Source organism: Thermobia domestica, chromosome 9 (genome assembly GCF_964235325.1).
Source record: "Thermobia domestica chromosome 9, izTheDome1.hap1.1, whole genome shotgun sequence".
NCBI classification, from domain to species: Eukaryota; Metazoa; Arthropoda; class Insecta; order Zygentoma; family Lepismatidae; genus Thermobia; species Thermobia domestica.
In genome coordinates this window covers 142,416,203-142,435,176 of record NC_137462.1, presented here as the reverse complement: position 1 = coordinate 142,435,176, position 18,974 = coordinate 142,416,203, and the positions used below count along the sequence as shown (strand labels likewise).

The 18,974-nt window shown below is 32.5% G+C and overlaps 1 protein-coding gene across 1 annotated transcript; it reads right to left on the bottom strand.

Annotated features, from left to right (window-relative positions):
* Positions 1–556: 556 nt before the first annotated feature.
* On the bottom strand, positions 557–17,512 carry LOC145695074 (uncharacterized). Its single transcript, XM_081771930.1, has 6 exons — positions 17,326–17,512; positions 14,028–14,384; positions 12,602–12,735; positions 9,165–9,337; positions 2,539–3,477; positions 557–1,496 (listed from the first exon to the last, which is right to left on the bottom strand). The coding sequence occupies exons 2-6, from the start codon at positions 14,366–14,368 to the stop codon at positions 1,470–1,472; spliced, it is 1,614 nt and encodes a 537-aa protein (XP_081628056.1). The 5' UTR covers positions 14,369–14,384; positions 17,326–17,512; the 3' UTR covers positions 557–1,469.
* Positions 17,513–18,974: the final 1,462 nt, after the last annotated feature.

Genomic DNA, 18,974 nt, shown 5'->3' with positions numbered 1-18,974 from the left:
AATTAAATTTAGGTCATTCCATTTAAAAATTCATAACTTTATATTGGTTGGCAACACTGTTCACCTGGTGATGTTACCCAATATATGGATGGATGTCCCCCTTTCTATAGTTGCTTTGTGCAAAGTTTAGCTCCTCTCTCTTTCTTGGTTCCTCTGTTATAAAGGTGGGACATTATAAACGGTGCACCCGATATATATATATATATATCTTAATATAGTATAGTAAATGTTTATTTTCTAGCTTCCTCGTGTCTAAGCGGCTAACGTCCATTTGGTTCGGATTCTACGTTAAGCTGTAAGTCCAGTCTCACATAGCCTCCCTGCTGAAAGAAACGCTAAACTGCAAATCAAATCAAATCAAATGTTTATTTTTCATATCTTTCTCAAGAAAGGAGATTGAGTCCCAAAATCCCCTTGCGTATGCCATTGGTGCGGAGGAGAGATGTACTTTGTTAGTTATTATACCATCAGAGTCAGGAATTTCTTCAAGAAAAGGAAGAGCAAAAATTAATAACTTCAAAATGTTATGAATTATAGTAACAATTTTATTACTCAAACTTGAAAATGTACAAACATAATTTACATTTCAATCCATATTCTTCCTACTTTTATTTTAATTTTATACTATGAATGATAGCATTTGTTCAAAAAGACTGAAAAAATATTTCTAGGATCATTATATCCTATACTTGGAGTTAAATGCATATGAACATAAAGTTAAGAAAAGTTCTTTTTATTCCTAATTTACATAATCGTTTAACTACCATAAACATACTTTAAAGTGCTTGCTGAATAACTTGATGACTTGAAAACGTTCCTTGGAAACCTAACAGTTAAAATAAATAAACAAACAAAATTCTTAAGTATTTAAGTAAAATTCAGATTTTTCCCTCTCTTTCAAGCCTTGAGGGAAAATATCTGTGAAGGATAAAAGCAATATATTTTGTAACTTCTATAAGAATACATTAAAGCTTTTTAAGTTAAGTTTATGTTATGTAATTGCAGTAAGATATATGACAATGTATTTGAATCATATGCCATAACTGTCTACATATAGCAAATTATAACGTTTCTATATCTCGAAAACCTTTCATACTGCCAAAATTAGTATTTATTAAAACAGTTGACAGGAATTACAAACTGTTAAATGTTAAACATAATACTCAGATGTAGTGTTTTTATAAAACTGGAAACCAAAACCATGATGATAAAACATCATAATCAAAATATAAAAATAACAAGAGTACAGTGATATTGTAGAAGTGTACAGCTTAAGGCTTGCAATTCCTCTATGAAATATTAACAACACGATAAGAACGAACATAAAGCACCCTTTAAAAGACAAGTTCCCATTTAGTAAATGGAATACAAGTATTAATATATATCAATAATAAGATCTGTTCCCAGCGACATCCTGTTTCTAGATGTAACAACCGTATTAAAGGTTCAGCTGGTGTCCTACGTTGATTTTATGAAAATATGTAAATATCGTTCATCTATATCAAAAGACAAAAACACATATGAAAAATCATTCATAGAAGATTAGAACTGGAATATATAAGTATTTAAATTAATTGGTAAATCCAAAATGTTTCATATCGTATGAGTTGTAAAGCTAGAAGCAAGAGTGGTTTATATTTTGTATCAGTAATTCTCGTTTATTTGGGGTATCTGTGGTATTACTAATCTTAATTAGTTGCAGACAAGAGAAAGAGTGCATAATAACATGTACAATTCTAACAGTAAGCCAAAGATATATTACAAAGAACATACTATTAAGTCTGTATGATACCACTCTATCATTAATGCTATATAAGTTAACGCATACCTTCAATAACTTGAAAACTACATTGGGAAAAAACAAGTAATATCATACAAATGAGATTGAAGAAAACAAAATTTAATCTGAATGTTGCTCATTCTAGCTTTTGGTATACTACAAAACAATAAATAAACTTAAAATCTGATCATAGCAAATACTTATTATCATTAGTGTGTATTACAGTTTCGGCAATATATTTGCCTTCATCAGACAATAATACATCGCCGAAACGGTAACACAAGCACACTAGTAATAATAAGTGTTCGCTATGGTCAGATTTTATTTTTGTTAAGGTTATATGAAATTTAATGTTTAAAGACTATTACTTCCTTTTAGTATCTGCACATCAAAATTGCAATACAATCTTTTATTTTATTTTGATTTTTTTTTATCACAATCAAAGGAAGAACTCCAAATCTGCCGCAAGTTGTTTTACCAAAATTTCTCTGTTTTCATAATTTTGTTACATTCTCTTACATGTTACATTTAGTTACATGTTACTCTTTAATGATGAAATATTGTAAAATGCTTCTATTGTTTTACTGATGCTATTCTGTTTAGTTGCATTTTTGTGTATCTGATTCTGTAGCAATTCAGCCAAATAATCTTAATACTTTTCATTACAGAATGTGTATATATATATATATATATATATATATAATTCTGAAATGGAAAGTATTACCTAGCAATATCAAGGTAAATCATTAGGAACTTACTTTCATTTTCTTTGGAGTAGCCCTTCTAGAAGAACGCCTTCTTCTTGTGAATGCACTTCTAGTTCCGGATAAAGGCATAATTTCTACAGGGTTTACTACCGGTACCATAACACCATTTTCTTCATCATAGTCTCCAATCAGAACTTTTCCAGTTTCGGATAAGCTCATTTCAATGGGTACTTTGGTAATATTTGCAGATGAATTATTATTTAAGATAAATAAGTCAGATTCCACTTGCTGCTGGATGTAGTTCAATAGAAGATCATTTGCATCATAATACGAAGGCGACACTACAGTCGAATTTTCCCAACGTACATTTCCTAACCTCATTACCGCTTCGAGATAGTTGTCTAATTGATCGGTATTCAAGTCCATGTTGTAATACGGAAGCATTTCTCGAAATACTTCTCTCACTCTAGTGTTACTGCCTCTCTTTAGATTCACAGCATTTCGTGCTCCTTCGAAATCTTGTAATTCCGTACATTCAGTCGCACATTCTTGTAAAATTATTTCGAAACCTTCATCATAATCTTCAGCAAGAATAAAACTATTATAACTTTCATTTTCATCTCCGTCTTCAGATTCTTCCTCGTTTTTAACGTTCTGATTAGACTTCGATTCAGGCCAACTAGGTACATCTTCCAACTGCAAAGAATTAACATGTTCTATCTCGTCTAGTAGACATGGAAATTGTGGATCAGAATAATCCAAACATTTTTCTTTCGAATACCAATCTCCACAGAATAGATCATTCCATGGTGATGTAGTTGCCTCTCCCGCATCATCAGGTTTCTTAACTTGCTTCGTAACACTAGATGTGACAGTAGCTTGTGGGGCTTTAGTATTAACAACCTTACTGGCAATATGTAACAAAGACGTGCCACTATGAGCTACTAGTTTCGGTACAATACGTACTTGCTCTGTCTGGTAGTTAGGGGTCTGAAAAAAAAATCATTATGAACGAAAATTTAACTAAAAGTTGAAGACTTTTATATCTATCTTTTTCTTATTACTATGTTAATAGGTAATCTTGAATAGATAATCCTTTAATAGGTACTCTTTTCATAATTATGTTAGAAAGAAGTTTGCTAAGTTTCAACGCCTCACCAGCACTTTAAGAAATCCATTTGTAACGAGATAAGAATTGAGGAAAAGCTGTCATAATTAAATATTAGATTGATAAAATAGTAATCTTATATTTTAAAACCCGAGACGAGACAAAATTTTAAAAATCCTACTTTTATCATTCTCAAGTAATTTTCCATTTTCCTAAAATGTATATAGGATAAAAAAAAATACTTACTGTTGACAACTGTTACAGAGTTGTATTTTATTCATATTAAATGACAAATTAGAACTTCTAAAATTAAAAATGAGTGTAATATCTAGTTGTTGCATAGTTCATGTTAGATTTGGGGTATTTTTAATTTAACACACGACTATGTTCATAAAGATGATTCCTATATATAAAGATGATTCCGTATATATAAAGAATGTTCAATAAGTTCTTTTCAAGGATGGGTATATTATTTCTATTAGTCGCAATATAATTATGAAATTTAGATTCTTTGGCTTCAAAATGGTAATAACTGTTGTTTCTCATTGTTGACAGGTAAACCGCAATGGACACTGAAGTAGACGTCAAGACCCAACAATTGTCGATGATGGAATTCATGATTCATTAGTCACATCAATTCAAAGGAAATTGCTTCCTATAAATAGGAATCACACATTGAACCGCGCCAGTATCATATTGGTTCTCCTGGACACACACACACACACACACATATATATATATATATATATACGAGGGAGGTTCAATAATTATTGTCTCCGGCATATTTAAAATACTTGAGCTGGGATGGCTGATGGTGGATATTGTAGCCGAATGTCTTAGATGCCTATATGCTAAATTTCAGAGCCATAGCTGCTATATTAATATTCTTTTTTGTCGTTTCAGGTGTGAGAGGTAGCACCTACCTTGAAAAATGGAGAAAAACGAACAACGAGCTGTCATCAAGTACCTCCAGAAAAAAGGGCTAAGCCCAAAGGAGATTCATGAGGACATGATCAGTGTGTTGGGTGATGGGGCTCCTTCCTACCAGGTGGTAAAGAACTGGTGCCGTGACTTCCGTTTCGGCAGGGAAAGCTGTCAACAGGCACCTGGTGCTGGTCCTCCAACAAGAGCATGCACCCCAGAAAACAGTGATGCTGTGCATGATACGATTATAGCAGACAGACGAATCCCGGTGCAACAGTTAGCAGACATCATGCACATCTCTGTAGGCTCAGTGGAAACCATTGTGCATGAACACTTGGGATTCAGAAAGGTGCCAGCGCGATGGGTACCCAAAATATTATCTCGTGAAAATCAGAAAGACAGAGTTCGATGTTCAAGGGCTGGTTTGGAGGTTATGGGGGCAGACTTGAAACAGTTCTGTGATAGATTTGTGACAGTGGATGAGACGTGGCTCCACCACTATGATCCCGAGTCCAAACGACGGAGCATGAAGTGGCGACACAGCTGTTCGCCTTCCCCACGCAAGTTCAAGGTGCAAGCATCAGCACGCAAGGTTATGGCCACAATTTTTTGGGATGCGAAGGGTGTGCTTCTTATTGACTACCTGGAGGTTGGACACACTATCATGGGGGCCTATTATGCAGCCCTAATCCCAAGTTATGCGAAGCAATCAAGGGAAAACGGCGCGGGATGTTGCAGCGAACAGTGCTGTTCCACCAAGATAGTGCACCGGCCCAGAAAAGCCATCTTACTGGTGCCGCAATCCATGCTGCTGTTTTTGATGTGTTGGAATATCCACCCTGCTCACCCGACCTTGTCCCTAGTGACTTTCATTTGTTCCCCAAATTGAAGGAGCACCTCAAGGGGAAGAAGTTTCACTCAAATTTAGCTGTTATTGAAGCTGTGGAGGAATGGCTCACGGCTCAGCCAGAGACTTTCTTTGAAGCTGGCATAGTGGCTTTAGAGCATAGGTGGAAGAAGTGCATTACTATGAAAGGAGACTTTTTGGATGACTTTCCAGATCAGGTCAGAAAATTATCGCCTTCTTTTTCTGAAATCAGTGCGTGTCATTTTCATAGACTTCTTGCAACATGGCTCCACAATTAACAGAGAGCGTTATTGTTTGACACTAGATAAGGTTGGTGAAGGTTGTTTTCTTCAGACCTAAAGACTAGAGATGGAAGGTAGGGTTATCAAACTCCATCACGATAATGCCAAGCCTCACACAGCCATGATGACAGCACAAAATCATGAAAAATGGCATGGGTAGTCCGTCAGCCTTCCTATAGCGCAGACTTGGCTCCTTCGGATTTCTTCTTGCTGAAGGCCCACCTGTTAGGAAAAACAGTCGATAGTGACAAGACCCTCGTTTCTTGTGTAAGAGTCAGCCATCTGAATCTTACCAAAGTGCATTCAAGGCGTGGTAAGAACGTTAAATGAGGTGTGTATCAGCAGATGGAGGCTAACATTGAGTGACATGGTATTATAACCAAAGAATCAAAGTATGTTCATCTAAAATGTCATCATCACATTGAAACTAATAACAATATTATAACCATCTGTGTAAAACTTATTGAATATCTTTGTATCATCCGAAAAGTTTTTATGCCTTTTCTGGCTATATACCATAAGAAATAGGCATTGTGTTCCGTCTATTTTCAGATCCTAGAAGATAAGATGTCTTACAGCTGCTCTTCAACGCTTCCGCAACACAGCTCCGGGAGCAGCAGACTCTATTATTATTTTCCTGCTTAATGGAAACTTGCTAAAATCGCGGTATTTCTCTAAAACCTCGCAAAGGTTCTATTGGCCTTATTAACGTGTTTAGCAAGACACCAGGCCCGAAACCAGCCAAAGAGGTTTGAGGGGCATGAATATATTAGAGGGGGTCAAGTCATTAGAAATTCTCTTACAAATATCTAAATTGTGCATTTTGTATTGAGGTCTTGGGGCCACGAAAAGTTCAGGGGGACTAGGCCCCCCTAGCCCCCCTTCCTCTGGTTGCAGGCCTGCAAGACACTAGAACACCTTTAAGTAAAACGGCTTCATCACTACCTGCATGTGAAAAACAAACTGCTAATTATTTAAGCTGGCTTCCGTCCATCCCATAGCACTGCTGAAGCATCAGTTACTCGAACTTACTACCCTTCTTGTCAACAATTTCACAGGAATAAAGGCAGTGTAAATGGATCCACAGTGCAATTGTTTCCCAAAGCTCCACTTGTGATTACTTCAGCCAACAGAATAAAGAAAGACGATGTCGTTCTACTGTTGACGACCACTAGAAGGCAATCATCAAAACAGATCTAAAGAAAACGACACAAAAGGTTGCAGGGGAAATCAATGTTGATTTCTTGATTGCAATCAGGAAATTTGAAACTAGCAATAGTGAAATAAGATGGACAACTGGATACCTTACGAATTCACCGAGAGTAAATAAGGCGGCAGTTTGAGTTAGATCTAAGCTGCTCTTGGAATCGATCCATTTCTAGATTGTTATGAGAATAGTCCTTTATATGACAATCAATGTCTTTTTATACGATGGTTGGATTGCGTTTCCGTTCCTAAACATTTTATAAAACAGACACAGTTTCACCTAAAGGAGGTCATAGTGATTGTATGGTTCTGCAGATGAAGTGATCCCTACAGTTTTCTCCATTCAGACGAAATTGCCATTGTATTATGTATGTTATCGTGCGAGAAGTATTATCAGAAAACTGACACAATTTATGAAATACTACTAGATCTAAACTTGGAATTGTTTAACAGAAAAGGTTATTCATATTATACGACACTGATGTAGCACAAATAACGCTGCAGAAATTACGGTCATTGGGATACGGACACTAACTAATCCCTTTGCTGTCATCTGAAAAAAAAAAAAAATTGCATGAACAATCTTCAACAACCAATACTGTGCTCATTGTCCCTTCAAAGACTTCACCAATACCAGAATTGCAGATTTTTGCTTAACTGTGTAACCTTGTTTCTCTTTGATAGAACTATATAAATGATGCTGAGTTTTATTTCAATTTCATTTCCTCTCAGACAAGTTATGACAGTTTAACTTTACAATTCAATCCTACATTAATTTTTCAATAACCGAATAATATATTCTTGAAAAGAATTAAACTATCAGGAAACTGTACACAATGTATTGAAGTAACCCAAAAACTGGAATTAAAAGAAGTTCTATAGAATATGAGAAACAATCCCGGAACATTTGGTTTATGATGGCAGGACCAATCTGCTGAAAAAGTCTAAATCTTCTAATCTATGATTTCAGATCTTGAGGGAGCCTTGTAGTGCTCATTACATACAGAAATCATACATTGTTTTCAAAGCAAGTGCGGTGTTAATATACGTATAAGAAAGGAGCAAGTTAAATCTATATTTTAAAGCAGAATGAACTTCATGAACATAAAAGTCAATTTTTTTTTAATTACTAATTACAAATAAAGGGTAAGGGGAAGAAACAAGGAATGTCTATGTGTGTGCTTCAACGAGTGCTTTGGTGCTATTGGTGACTCTTGGTACTATTTCACTGCGTACAATAACTTTTAACTTTATTAAGCGATCGTTTTTGTAATTCAACCTTATTCATTTTGTACACGGTTTACAATATTATACACGGTTTTGTACTACGTTTTCTCAAAAATGTAGTTTTGTGACATTACTTGTTTTTTCCCCTTACCCTTCAAATGATCTATATATTTCACATATGAAACAAAGAGCACGAATATGTTTTGAAGAAAATAATAAAATATATTCAATACTTCGTTTTACTATTGAATTTCAATGTATTTTGTTGTCAAATTTATTCATGTTTGTCACAAAGTATAAGATGAATAACATAAATAAATTGTACTTTACAACTATTAGACTCCATTCCAATTTACTACCAACTGTATCAAAATTTTTAAACGCTATATTATCAACATTCTATAGACTGCAATGAATTATGGCAAAGACAACAAATAATGTAATTCTTAACTAATGAGCGTAAATTAGTTCTTATTTCTGCTCTTAATTTTTTATTACACTGGAGATGTTTTCGATATTCCTCTATTGTCTTCATCAATCCGAATTAGATGAAAATTGTTATCTTCCCCTCGTGTTTCCTTACATCTTCTACTACGTATCGAAGATTGAAAAGTTCAGTGCTAACTTTAATGTAAATAATTCGAACGAGTTGTGTTTAATTAAACTGTTTTTTTTTTTTTTTTTAGTTATAAATAGTTAGTGATATGAGGGGACATTAGGGTAAAAAACCAAATTTTTACATAATCTGGACTAATGAAGATATACGAAGAAAAGTATCGAAACAGTTTTCAGTACAATAAAAAAGTAAAGAACAGACGAAAGATATACATTTACATTTATTATAATGAGTTTTATCCATATATATATATATATATATATATATATATATATATATATATATATATATATATATATATATATATATATATATATATATATATATATATATATATATATATATGTATGTATGTATGTATGTATGTATGTATGTATGTATGTGTGTTTGTGTGTGTGTATGAATGTTTTATACTTTAGTCTTTGCATATAAGTTTTCTACACTTACCATGTAATATGTAGGAACCTGCTGAGTAGGTGGACCATTTTTGACGCAAATCTGAATGCATTCTTTAGGAACAACAGTCCATACATGCTTTGCCTCTGAATTTGAATTTGAAGGATTTGTTTTTATTCTTAATATAACAGGAACATTAACAATATTGGTTGTATCCCGAAGAACTAGAATAAAAATTTGAAGCACTCAATACACTATAGATGATTATTGTATATACAATACTTGAATGATTATGACTTTACATTAACTGGTATATCTGGGTCCCATTACATTGTTATATTCTAATTAAAATATTTTGATATCATTGCATGAAATGGCACATTAAACTAACACCTACTCAACATCTAGTAACAAAGTTAAGTTAATTTTGCTTTATAGATACTAGAGAAGATAATTTATTATATATACTCTACTTGCTTCTTTTAAGAAAACTTCAAAATTATAAACTGGAAAAAGTATATTCCAGTTTAAAAATAGTATACTACAAGGCAATAAATGATAGGGTTTGTCAAATCTCCCAGAACTGCCTGTTCATGGAATTGAAATATGTTCTATAAGTCTACGGGCCAAAGAAGTAAAGCTACGGATATATATATATATATATATATATATATATATAGAGAGAGAGAGAGAGAAAGATAGATAGAAATATATAGATATAGATATATATGAATTATGCACCCCATAATATATGCTGTACTTAGATATTGTTAACTATTTACACAGATTTTTATTGCAACAAAAGGGTAGGTTTAAATTCTTTTCATTGTTGCACCTGTATTATCACGTAGCATCAATGTTATTTCAATTTAGCAAGTTGACAAAGAGCGGACGGGGATGAAACTCAAAAACAGTTTCGATAGTAATGAACTGTACAGTGAGTCCCGAGAAAGCAGATACTTCAAACTAGTTCAAAACATTCCAGATATATTCTCGCTATACCATTCAGTAATGCATATGTCGAACTAATGTTTAGTACAATAGAAGCTTTTTGATAAGATGATAGAAACAGAATGTCAACAGAATTTTTCGATGGCCGAAATTTGTGTTGAGATAAACTTGAAAATGATCTGTCATATTTTCCACAAAACGGTCTCTTCTTCAGCAACGAGGAGCTCCAAAAAATTACGCATAATAAGGTAGGCGCCTATAATCAATAATGTTTTGTTATTTTCATTTAGTTTAGTACAATATAACTTCAGCTAGTAGTTGGTTATAGTAGTTATAAGTGTTAGAAGCAGCGGTGATATTAACTAAAAAAATGGAAAAAAGGAAAAAAAGAAAGAAAGAAATAAAAAATCAAATTTGTTCTCTCTTACCTCTAAACCGAGATGAACAAAGCCAAGAAAAACAACTAAAGCACGTTGATTTACTGTTGGCCCATCGACTTTTATACTCTCCGCAAAATAAATCATTAATCTTATTATTTTTTACTATAAAATAAGTGTTCTGCTTTAAAGTCGAAAAGATGGCTGATATAAATGCTAGTCCCGTGAATGTTGTGGTTGAACACAGCAAGCATAACATTTACGTAATAATGAAAAGCAGTTTTTGCTGAAGATGTATAACTTCATATTTCTATTTATGTAGTTAAATATTTTAGAATTTTTGTGTATGTTACCAAAGCAAAATGTGTCTATTTCCATGACAATTACTTTTCACTTGCATCTTTATTCAGTATACTATGTAGTACAATATATAGTGCTATAGTGAGCTTCTGGGTCCTTTTAGTACTAAAAAAATCCAATAAATTAAATTTTATCGATATTGTCTGAAGAACGTTATGTTAGATATCCGAAACCGTTATTATAATTTAAAATAAAGTGTCTTTTAAGCTTTGGTCAGTGTTTCTTTTGTTAAAATTAAATTAAATTTAAAATTTATTATTATTATTAGTTCTTGTTTCGTTTCCGTTTCCTCATTTCTTTGTTTTTCAATTGCATTTTTTTTTTTTTTCTTAATTTTGAGTCACGTTTAGATGGTAGATAGGGCTTATTATAGCCTCAACCTCGACGTGAAAATAAGTCGAAATAACTAAATAAAATCATCAAGAAATTTCAATATACTCCCTAAAGGAAAAGAAAAAATTGCATGAAAATAACTCATATTTTGTTTGTTTATTTATTTTTCAAATTTGTTCTCACTTTTTCCATATTAACTCTTCAGTTTTTGATACAATGACGCTTAATTTTATACTATGTCTTGATTTTTAACTTCTTTTCTTTGTACTGCTTCAACTAAGAAAGTGACATTGTGGTCAACAATGTCAAATATTGAAATTAATACTCAAATGTTCAATTTACATGTTCATTGTAATAAGTAAACTTTACTTATGGACGAAAGAAAAATACTGTCTCATATTACTTTCTCACTTCTACTTTAGTTTATATTGTTGAAAAGGACTTTACCTGTTTGCCTACCGATCGGTTTCTTATTTGAATGAACTGAATAATGTGTCCTTTAAATTGCTTCTGTATCTTACCAATCTATTTAAAACCACAAAAGTTACGTCCAAAATATGTGAATGATACAAAGAGAAAAGCAACCACACTAAAAATAAATAGTAATAAAAAAACACAATTTGGAAACTTATACCAGAAGGAAATAAAAGTTGCACCTACAGCATATGTGCATGGAGCTACCTCTAGAAGATTCAGTAACTTATTACTCAATCGACCATTCTCTTTTATGATTTACGTGTTTGAATCATCTATGAAACCAATTGAATATCATCATAATCTCTTTTCACATGCAGTACTTTGTACTTTGACTTCTCATGAAAAAACAACATGTTTGGCCTCTTGATTAACATATATTCAGCCATTTGTTACTGTGCAATGCCTAATGCCCAACGAAGTATTTGTTAGGAGAGGAAAACAAAATGAACAAGTTCAAAGGAAGTCAGTGCTAAAGTAGCAAATAAATACTCGATGACCATTCACATTCCAACAAGAATAAATCCATGGAAAATCGAACAGAGAATTTTTGCAGTTAGCCCAACATTCCAAAATTTGTCAGTTAGCCCAAATCTATTTTCCCATATCATCTCTGTTTTCCTCCGCTATAAAACTCTGCGTAAGTTATCTTATTCCAAGAATCAGAAAAGCAAATTCCTGAAAAATGGCCCTATAACTGGAAACTAGTAGGATATTGTAGTATGTCAGAATAGATCATATCTCGTGTTCGAATTTTTGTGTACACAATAAAGGTTTATTTACGTTAAATTATATCTTTCTACAAAAAGTATCTGTAAACTATCAAAACTCATACATAAGCTACTTTTTAGCTAAATTTAGCAATGGTTAATTTATCTCCCAACTTTAACAGATACCTGCTAAATAATATGTAGTATGTGTTGTGTACATGTAAATGCTTCATTATTTACGTGTATTCAAATATAAATAATGAAGGATACCTCTACTAATTACCTTTTGACAAGTTTTCTGAACTTCTTTTATTATTGCAGTCAGTGCATTTTGGTGATATATTGATATTCTTCAATTCTGGCAACAATGACCCTCTAGCGGAAACGGGACGCACGGTTGCGAAACTGGAAATACCACTGAAATTCACAACGTTATTACTACAAGAAATCCCTTTACCATTTACCATTCGAGATTTCATGATATAGTTCTTTATTTACATCCGGTCATTATACTTGTTTTCTCTTTTTTCTAATATCTATTTTTTTAAATGTGACTTTAAATTTCTATTAGCAGATTCGAGTTTAGTAATTTTAATTATCTTATTAGAAATTGTGCAACTTTATTCTGAAAATGATGAAGTAGGAATAAAACTGGCAATGATATACTCTAATGGCCGACAGCTTTTAAGTCAAGCTAGCGTACGCACACCACAAACATAAATCCTTAGACATTTTTCTCATGAAAATGGCTCTGAAAACATATATTGATTGTCATAAATTACAATTAAAGTAATTCCTTTAGTACAAATAAATAAATAAATAAAAAACTTAATTTATATTCAGTTCTTATGCTTTTCTATTTCTATCAGAAAAAATATCCTACAGTGCAATTCAGCTACGAAACCAGGAAATTATTGCGTCCTCAGCTTTCTCTCTCTAACTCTGTTTTATCCCTAGATATCTCTGTTATCTGCCCTGACAATCTTGTGTAGAAAGTGACCGAACAGTGAAATTATCGTAACAGTTTGTACAGTTGAAAGAAAAATACCCTTCTCAGAAACTTAGAAACTTAAAATTGAATAGTAAACGTAACTTACATACAATCACTTTCTCATTAGGTAAAGAAATGTATAATTAAATTATTTAATCAATATTGGTAGTTGCATTTATTGATTATAATCCTACTTATATTTGCCTAAGATCTTAAGAAAATGTGTATTCAACTATCGATCTCTACTAGCTAAGTTCAATATATTATCTCATAAACACACTATGTGTATATATGATTTCTTTTTAAAAAAAATCAGAATTTAATGTTTCAGGTATTAATTTTACCATAGTTCAATGAAAGAGAACAAGATACAGTGTATAATAATATAAAGGAAATCATTTTAACTTTTTCGACTGTGAGGACCCTTATCAAGCAACAAACTATGCATTATTAGTAATTGGAGGATAATACAGTGGAATAGATATTTGAATAGGCGAAAGGGATAAGACAAAGAGAGGAAGCTATATAGACTTTAACAATAAACAACCTCACATTCATATTTTCTCAACATGTCTCATATAAACTGAAAAGAAAATCTGATTGGTTACGTTTATTTTAATATTTTAAGTTAATTATAACTTAAAATGTAAACATGATTAGTACTGGCAACTTATTCCTAAGCTAATACAATACTTTTTAATTAGAATTTTCAAAGTACCTTCGTTTCTCTGTCTTCATATCTATTTCACGATTTGCTACCTTCCTCTTTCTCTTCTGTTTATTTTCGGTCAAATCTAAAGTGATAGGCGTAACAATCTCCTGGTTCTCTGGTTTTGGTCTAACAGCAATTCTACTATTTCCAACAGTAGGGAGTTGATGCTTACAATATTTGGCCTTACCCCGGCCTACCTTTCCATTCACAATTGACACAAATTGGTTATTTTCATCTGGACGACTGGGAGTCGGCACCGTTGTTGACGATGTACTCGGCTTATGCTGAAAGAGCTCCGAAAAGTATTTTTCAAACATCTGTTCACTAACAGACAAATTTCCAGACATGTTCTCTATTCTGTAACTGAATTCCAAAAGAAGAAAAAAATATACTTAGTTGTAAGGATAAAAAATAATATTAGATGTAACAATGTTTTTGCACGGCTTTACTATGTATGTTGGCATGTATATACTGTGTAGTTGTTGATCTCTATATATGTATCTTTTCAATAAGAATGATATGTGTAATAAAATATTATTCGCATGCTCAAACAAATTAAGAATATTGGAAATAAGAAACCACCAGGCTATTTTATTAATGGCTTGTTGTTTCTGGTTATAATATACAACATACACCTCATTCATTATGAACGAACGAGTATTTTGTTGTCCTTTCTATGGATTGTAACTTATGGAGAATTGCCTGCAACTTTATCTTTCCTTATTGGCATAGTGATTACCATTTATCGTGAAAGGGAGTTGTAAATTTATTGAAATCAAATTAAATTTTATATTTAATCCCAAAAAATCCACGGACACGATATTGAGCACCAAATGTGAGCTCTCTTCCACTGATCCACCGTATCTCCTATGTACTAATTTAGGATACGTTACTACTCACTTTAAAATTAAATGGAAATTTCTTAAGTTCGACAATAATGTAATTCTCATTCACATGTGACATCTCTTACAATATAGTTTTGGTTCTATTATAATTTACTGCACACACACAGTTTCATTCGTTCAATTTACAGTTCTTTCACAGTTCTTTTTTAATTCATACAGTTCCGATTTAAGTTACCATAAATAAGTTCGTTTATATTTCGTTAGCCAGTTCAGTTAATTTGTTCCTAATCTACGTAGACTCAGCAAAATGATTGGTTATTTACTGATATTTAATAGTAATTTTTATTGGTGCTACTATTATGAAATGTAAATTAATTAAATAATTTATAATAACTAAACATGGTAGCTTAAAACTGCCTCTTATTATTGTTGTGAGTTATATTCTATGAAGAATATTATGTCGATTTAGCAAGAAATAATTTTTTGATATGATGAAAGTAGTTAACTAGAGAAAGAGCAGATTTATTCGTGAAATATGAGATCCAAATCACGGATTTTTGCAGTGTTGTCAATGAATGGACTTGTGGTTGGATTTCTGTTTCCATCTTGATATTAAGATAAATAAGTATAATAAATAAACAGAAATTAGATTTTTTGTTAGAATATCTTTTTAATTTGTATTTTTAATTAGCAAAATTTGTTATAGCTTTGTTCTCTTTGAAAGAAATTTGTTTGTCGGAATGGTAAATTAAGTTGATTACAACGAGGCTTAATGCATAGACATGAGAATAATTTTGGAATATACGTTTTCAATATTAAAGTTGTAGTTAGGTTTGGGTTGACTTACTTTTGTTTTTCATATAAACTGTTCGAAAAATGAATATACACTTAGAGAATATAAATATTTTGTAAAATTGAATTATTGTGTTCCCGTTCCCTGCTCCTATTACTGTGATTTTTAAAATATTATTCTTTACGTACTCAAAACACTTGTAATTGGAGCAGTGAGTCGGAACATTGAATCGTGTGTGCCATAAGTCTTATTTCTTCCAAAAAGTTTTTCCTGTTTCCTATAAGTAATTAAGATGCACAGAATTCATCAATAAAAATAGAATCAAAGTAGTAGATCCCGCAACATTATTAAGGAAAATGGGTTTAACATACTTTTCAAGTCCCTGACCAAGTCTTCATGACAACAAAGTTAACAAACTTACAGCTTTTTGCTACAGGTTTTCAAAGTGCCTGGTTACGTTATTTTGGGTACGATCCTTTAGGGTTGGGACAAAGAATTTATGCTGTAAATGCTTTTTAGGCTGTTTCATGCAATCTGACAGGTCTTCGAAAATTTAACCTTTATAAACGATACTGAAATATTGGCATTTATTCCAAAGTTGGTCATCCGCCTAGATTTTGGCTAAAAGCGTAATAATTGGTTCCTTTGTGTATCAAAGTTTAATATTTAATTCACATAGTATTGCCGAGCGAGCGTCAGCGAGTGAAACCGTGTTAGAGCTCCACAGGGCACGTTGTTTTCTGTCTTTGTTACAGCTAAGTGCGAAGGGGGACCTGTGTTCTAAAACCTTGCAGCCATGTTGGTTATGTTACTTACCGTTACATTGAAAAGTATAATTTTCTCCATGTTTCTTTACAGTTATTAGCTTATCGCATTTTCTATAATTTATTTTTAGATTTATTAATCCATGACTTTTACCTACTTTAAATAGATTTTCCTGATTATCACCAGACATGTTTACAAAATAAATGCTAATTCCCATAATTCTACCATAAAGTAACTTTGCGCCAAGTAGTTCCCTCCGTTTGCCAAATAGTTCCATATTTAGAACTGTTTATATAAGAAAATAAACACAACTTTCGCTCTCCTTATACATTATCAAGCACACGAACAAGCAAATTATCCATTTCTTCCTGGTAAATTTTCGAAATTTTGCTAGAAACGGACGACCAAATTTGGAACTTAATCCGAAATATTTCTTTACGATTGGTAATGTGTTTGTTAAAAGGATTATGGTAGGTTTTTCGATAACGTTTGTAGATGTGAAATATCTGAAGGTTTGAGTTAATACATCGTGTAAAACATTTTAGGGTGTGTAACAAATAGTATGTCACAATCTCTATATTATACTCAAAAATCATATTTAAAAATTTTCTGTCTGATCTCCCTTGTGGCTATGTGGATAGTGTATGCACCTTTTGCATGGGAAATCCAGGTTCGATTCCTGGCGGGAATCGTGGTTCGGATCCCACGTTAAGCTGTCGGTCCATATTCTATGTAGCCCCGCTGCTGAACGGGTCGCTAAACTCAAATAGATTTTTAAGAAAAGTCCATTGGGACTTTTGATCGAGATCTCGAAAACTACATTTTTTTTTTCTCAAACTTGACCTAAACACATTTTCCATTAAATTAATGCTATTCCTTTGTAGATTCAAGTTTGACATACCTTCGTGACAAGGTAAATATATTTCGCTTTTTGTCGATATTTAACACCTTCTATACTGAAAATAATTGACGAATATTCTTTCGTTTTTTCTATCTAAACATAAAACAGAGACATTATTGAAATACACGTTACAATAATTATTTTGTCTTTAAGATATTCTTTTCAAATTACAGCATCATGATAATCTATTGCATGATTGGGATCCTTGCTTCTAATTAAGCACTTATTGCCCATTTCTTACATGTTAATATGCACATTTTTAAAACAATTTTATTTAAAGTGTTCAACTACTTGTAAGAATGAAGACAAAATATACAATAGAAACATATCCTAATTTACGTTTAAGATATTACTTTACTAATTATATATCGTGTAGGTTAAGTTTAAGAACACTACTCTAAATAATTCTTAAAAATTAAACCTCTTTCACTGTTTTCTCTCTCATTGCTCTCCGAACTATTTGCGCTGGGCGGCATTACAGTACCCCACTTAGCATAAATGAAGTTCAAGCTGGCTACCGAATATAAGTGTTGAAAAAAATAGAATTCTGTGCAGATAGGGAAATGGAGTGCCATTTATAAAATTATTGAGCTCCTTCATGGCTAAGCTGTTAGCGTTCGCGTCTTTAGCGTGGGAGACTCGGGTTCAATTCCCGGCGGGAGCTCATGTGGTTCGTATTCCACTTTAATCGGTAGGTCCACGTCTCATATAGCCTCGCTCCTGATGTGGATATAAAACTCAAAATCAACTCAACTGAACTTTATAATATTGTTTTACATTAATTATTTTACTTTAAATAATGTCACCATAAATTCAAGAGTGTTATTTATTATCTTGGCACATACGCAAATAAATGTGCCTTTAGCCTACACGGTATAAATGTGGAACGTAAAGCTGAAAGAAAGGTGTTTGCAAGTAACTGCGTAAATATTGATAATATGCCAACAAACTGATATAATACGAAAATAGTTATTGTTCGTCCTTGTTGCAAACCATTGTCTTAGAAAATGCTTCTTAAGAGAGGAGTTGAACTAAAGAGCCCATATTGACTTCAGGAGGGCTGAGCGTAAATATGAGTGTAGACATATGGCATAACAAGTAGAGTGCGTAAAATACGAATCAACTTTAAAACACAAACAGGGAGTAATCTACACCCCCCTAACACCCCTCCAAATTTCTTTACACACACCCCTGGGTGGAAAAGGAATACTCCCCCAAATCTAATTGTATCAATCAGTATCATATAGGTTATTTATTACATCAAGTTAAAAAAGGTTTAGTGTTTAGGAAGGAAGGCAATATTCTTATTTATTTATTTCACTTCAAAATACGAAGCGACCTCGTTCTCATGTACGGCTTCGAGAACCACATGACCTCATTGTTTCGGGTGGCAGTGTTGCCAACAAGTTGATACAAAAAGACGCTAAATAGGAGACGAAATGACTCCAATTTTGGGTGAAAAGTCGCTAAAAAACATTTCGTGGAATTTTGCTCTTTCATATATATATATATATATATATATATATATATATATATATATATATATATATATATATATATATATATATATATAAGATACGTGATCAATTCAAGCCATAGTACTATCTACGCTGAAAGAACGTATATGAAATACTCAAAGGCTCATTGTA

What these genes read in the sequence shown, in the direction of transcription:
- LOC145695074 (XM_081771930.1), bottom strand. Translation starts at nt 14,368, where the DNA reads ATGTCTGGAAATTTGTCTGTTAGTGAACAGATGTTTGAAAAATACTTT. An exon ending in AGGTTCCTACATATTACATG is followed by an intron (nt 3,478 to 9,164) that starts GTAAGTGTAGAA and finishes TTTTTTTTTCAG; the next exon opens with ACCCCTAACTACCAGACAGA. An exon ending in CTACTCCAAAGAAAATGAAA is followed by an intron (nt 1,497 to 2,538) that starts GTAAGTTCCTAA and finishes CTTTTGATATAG; the next exon opens with ATGAACGATATTTACATATT.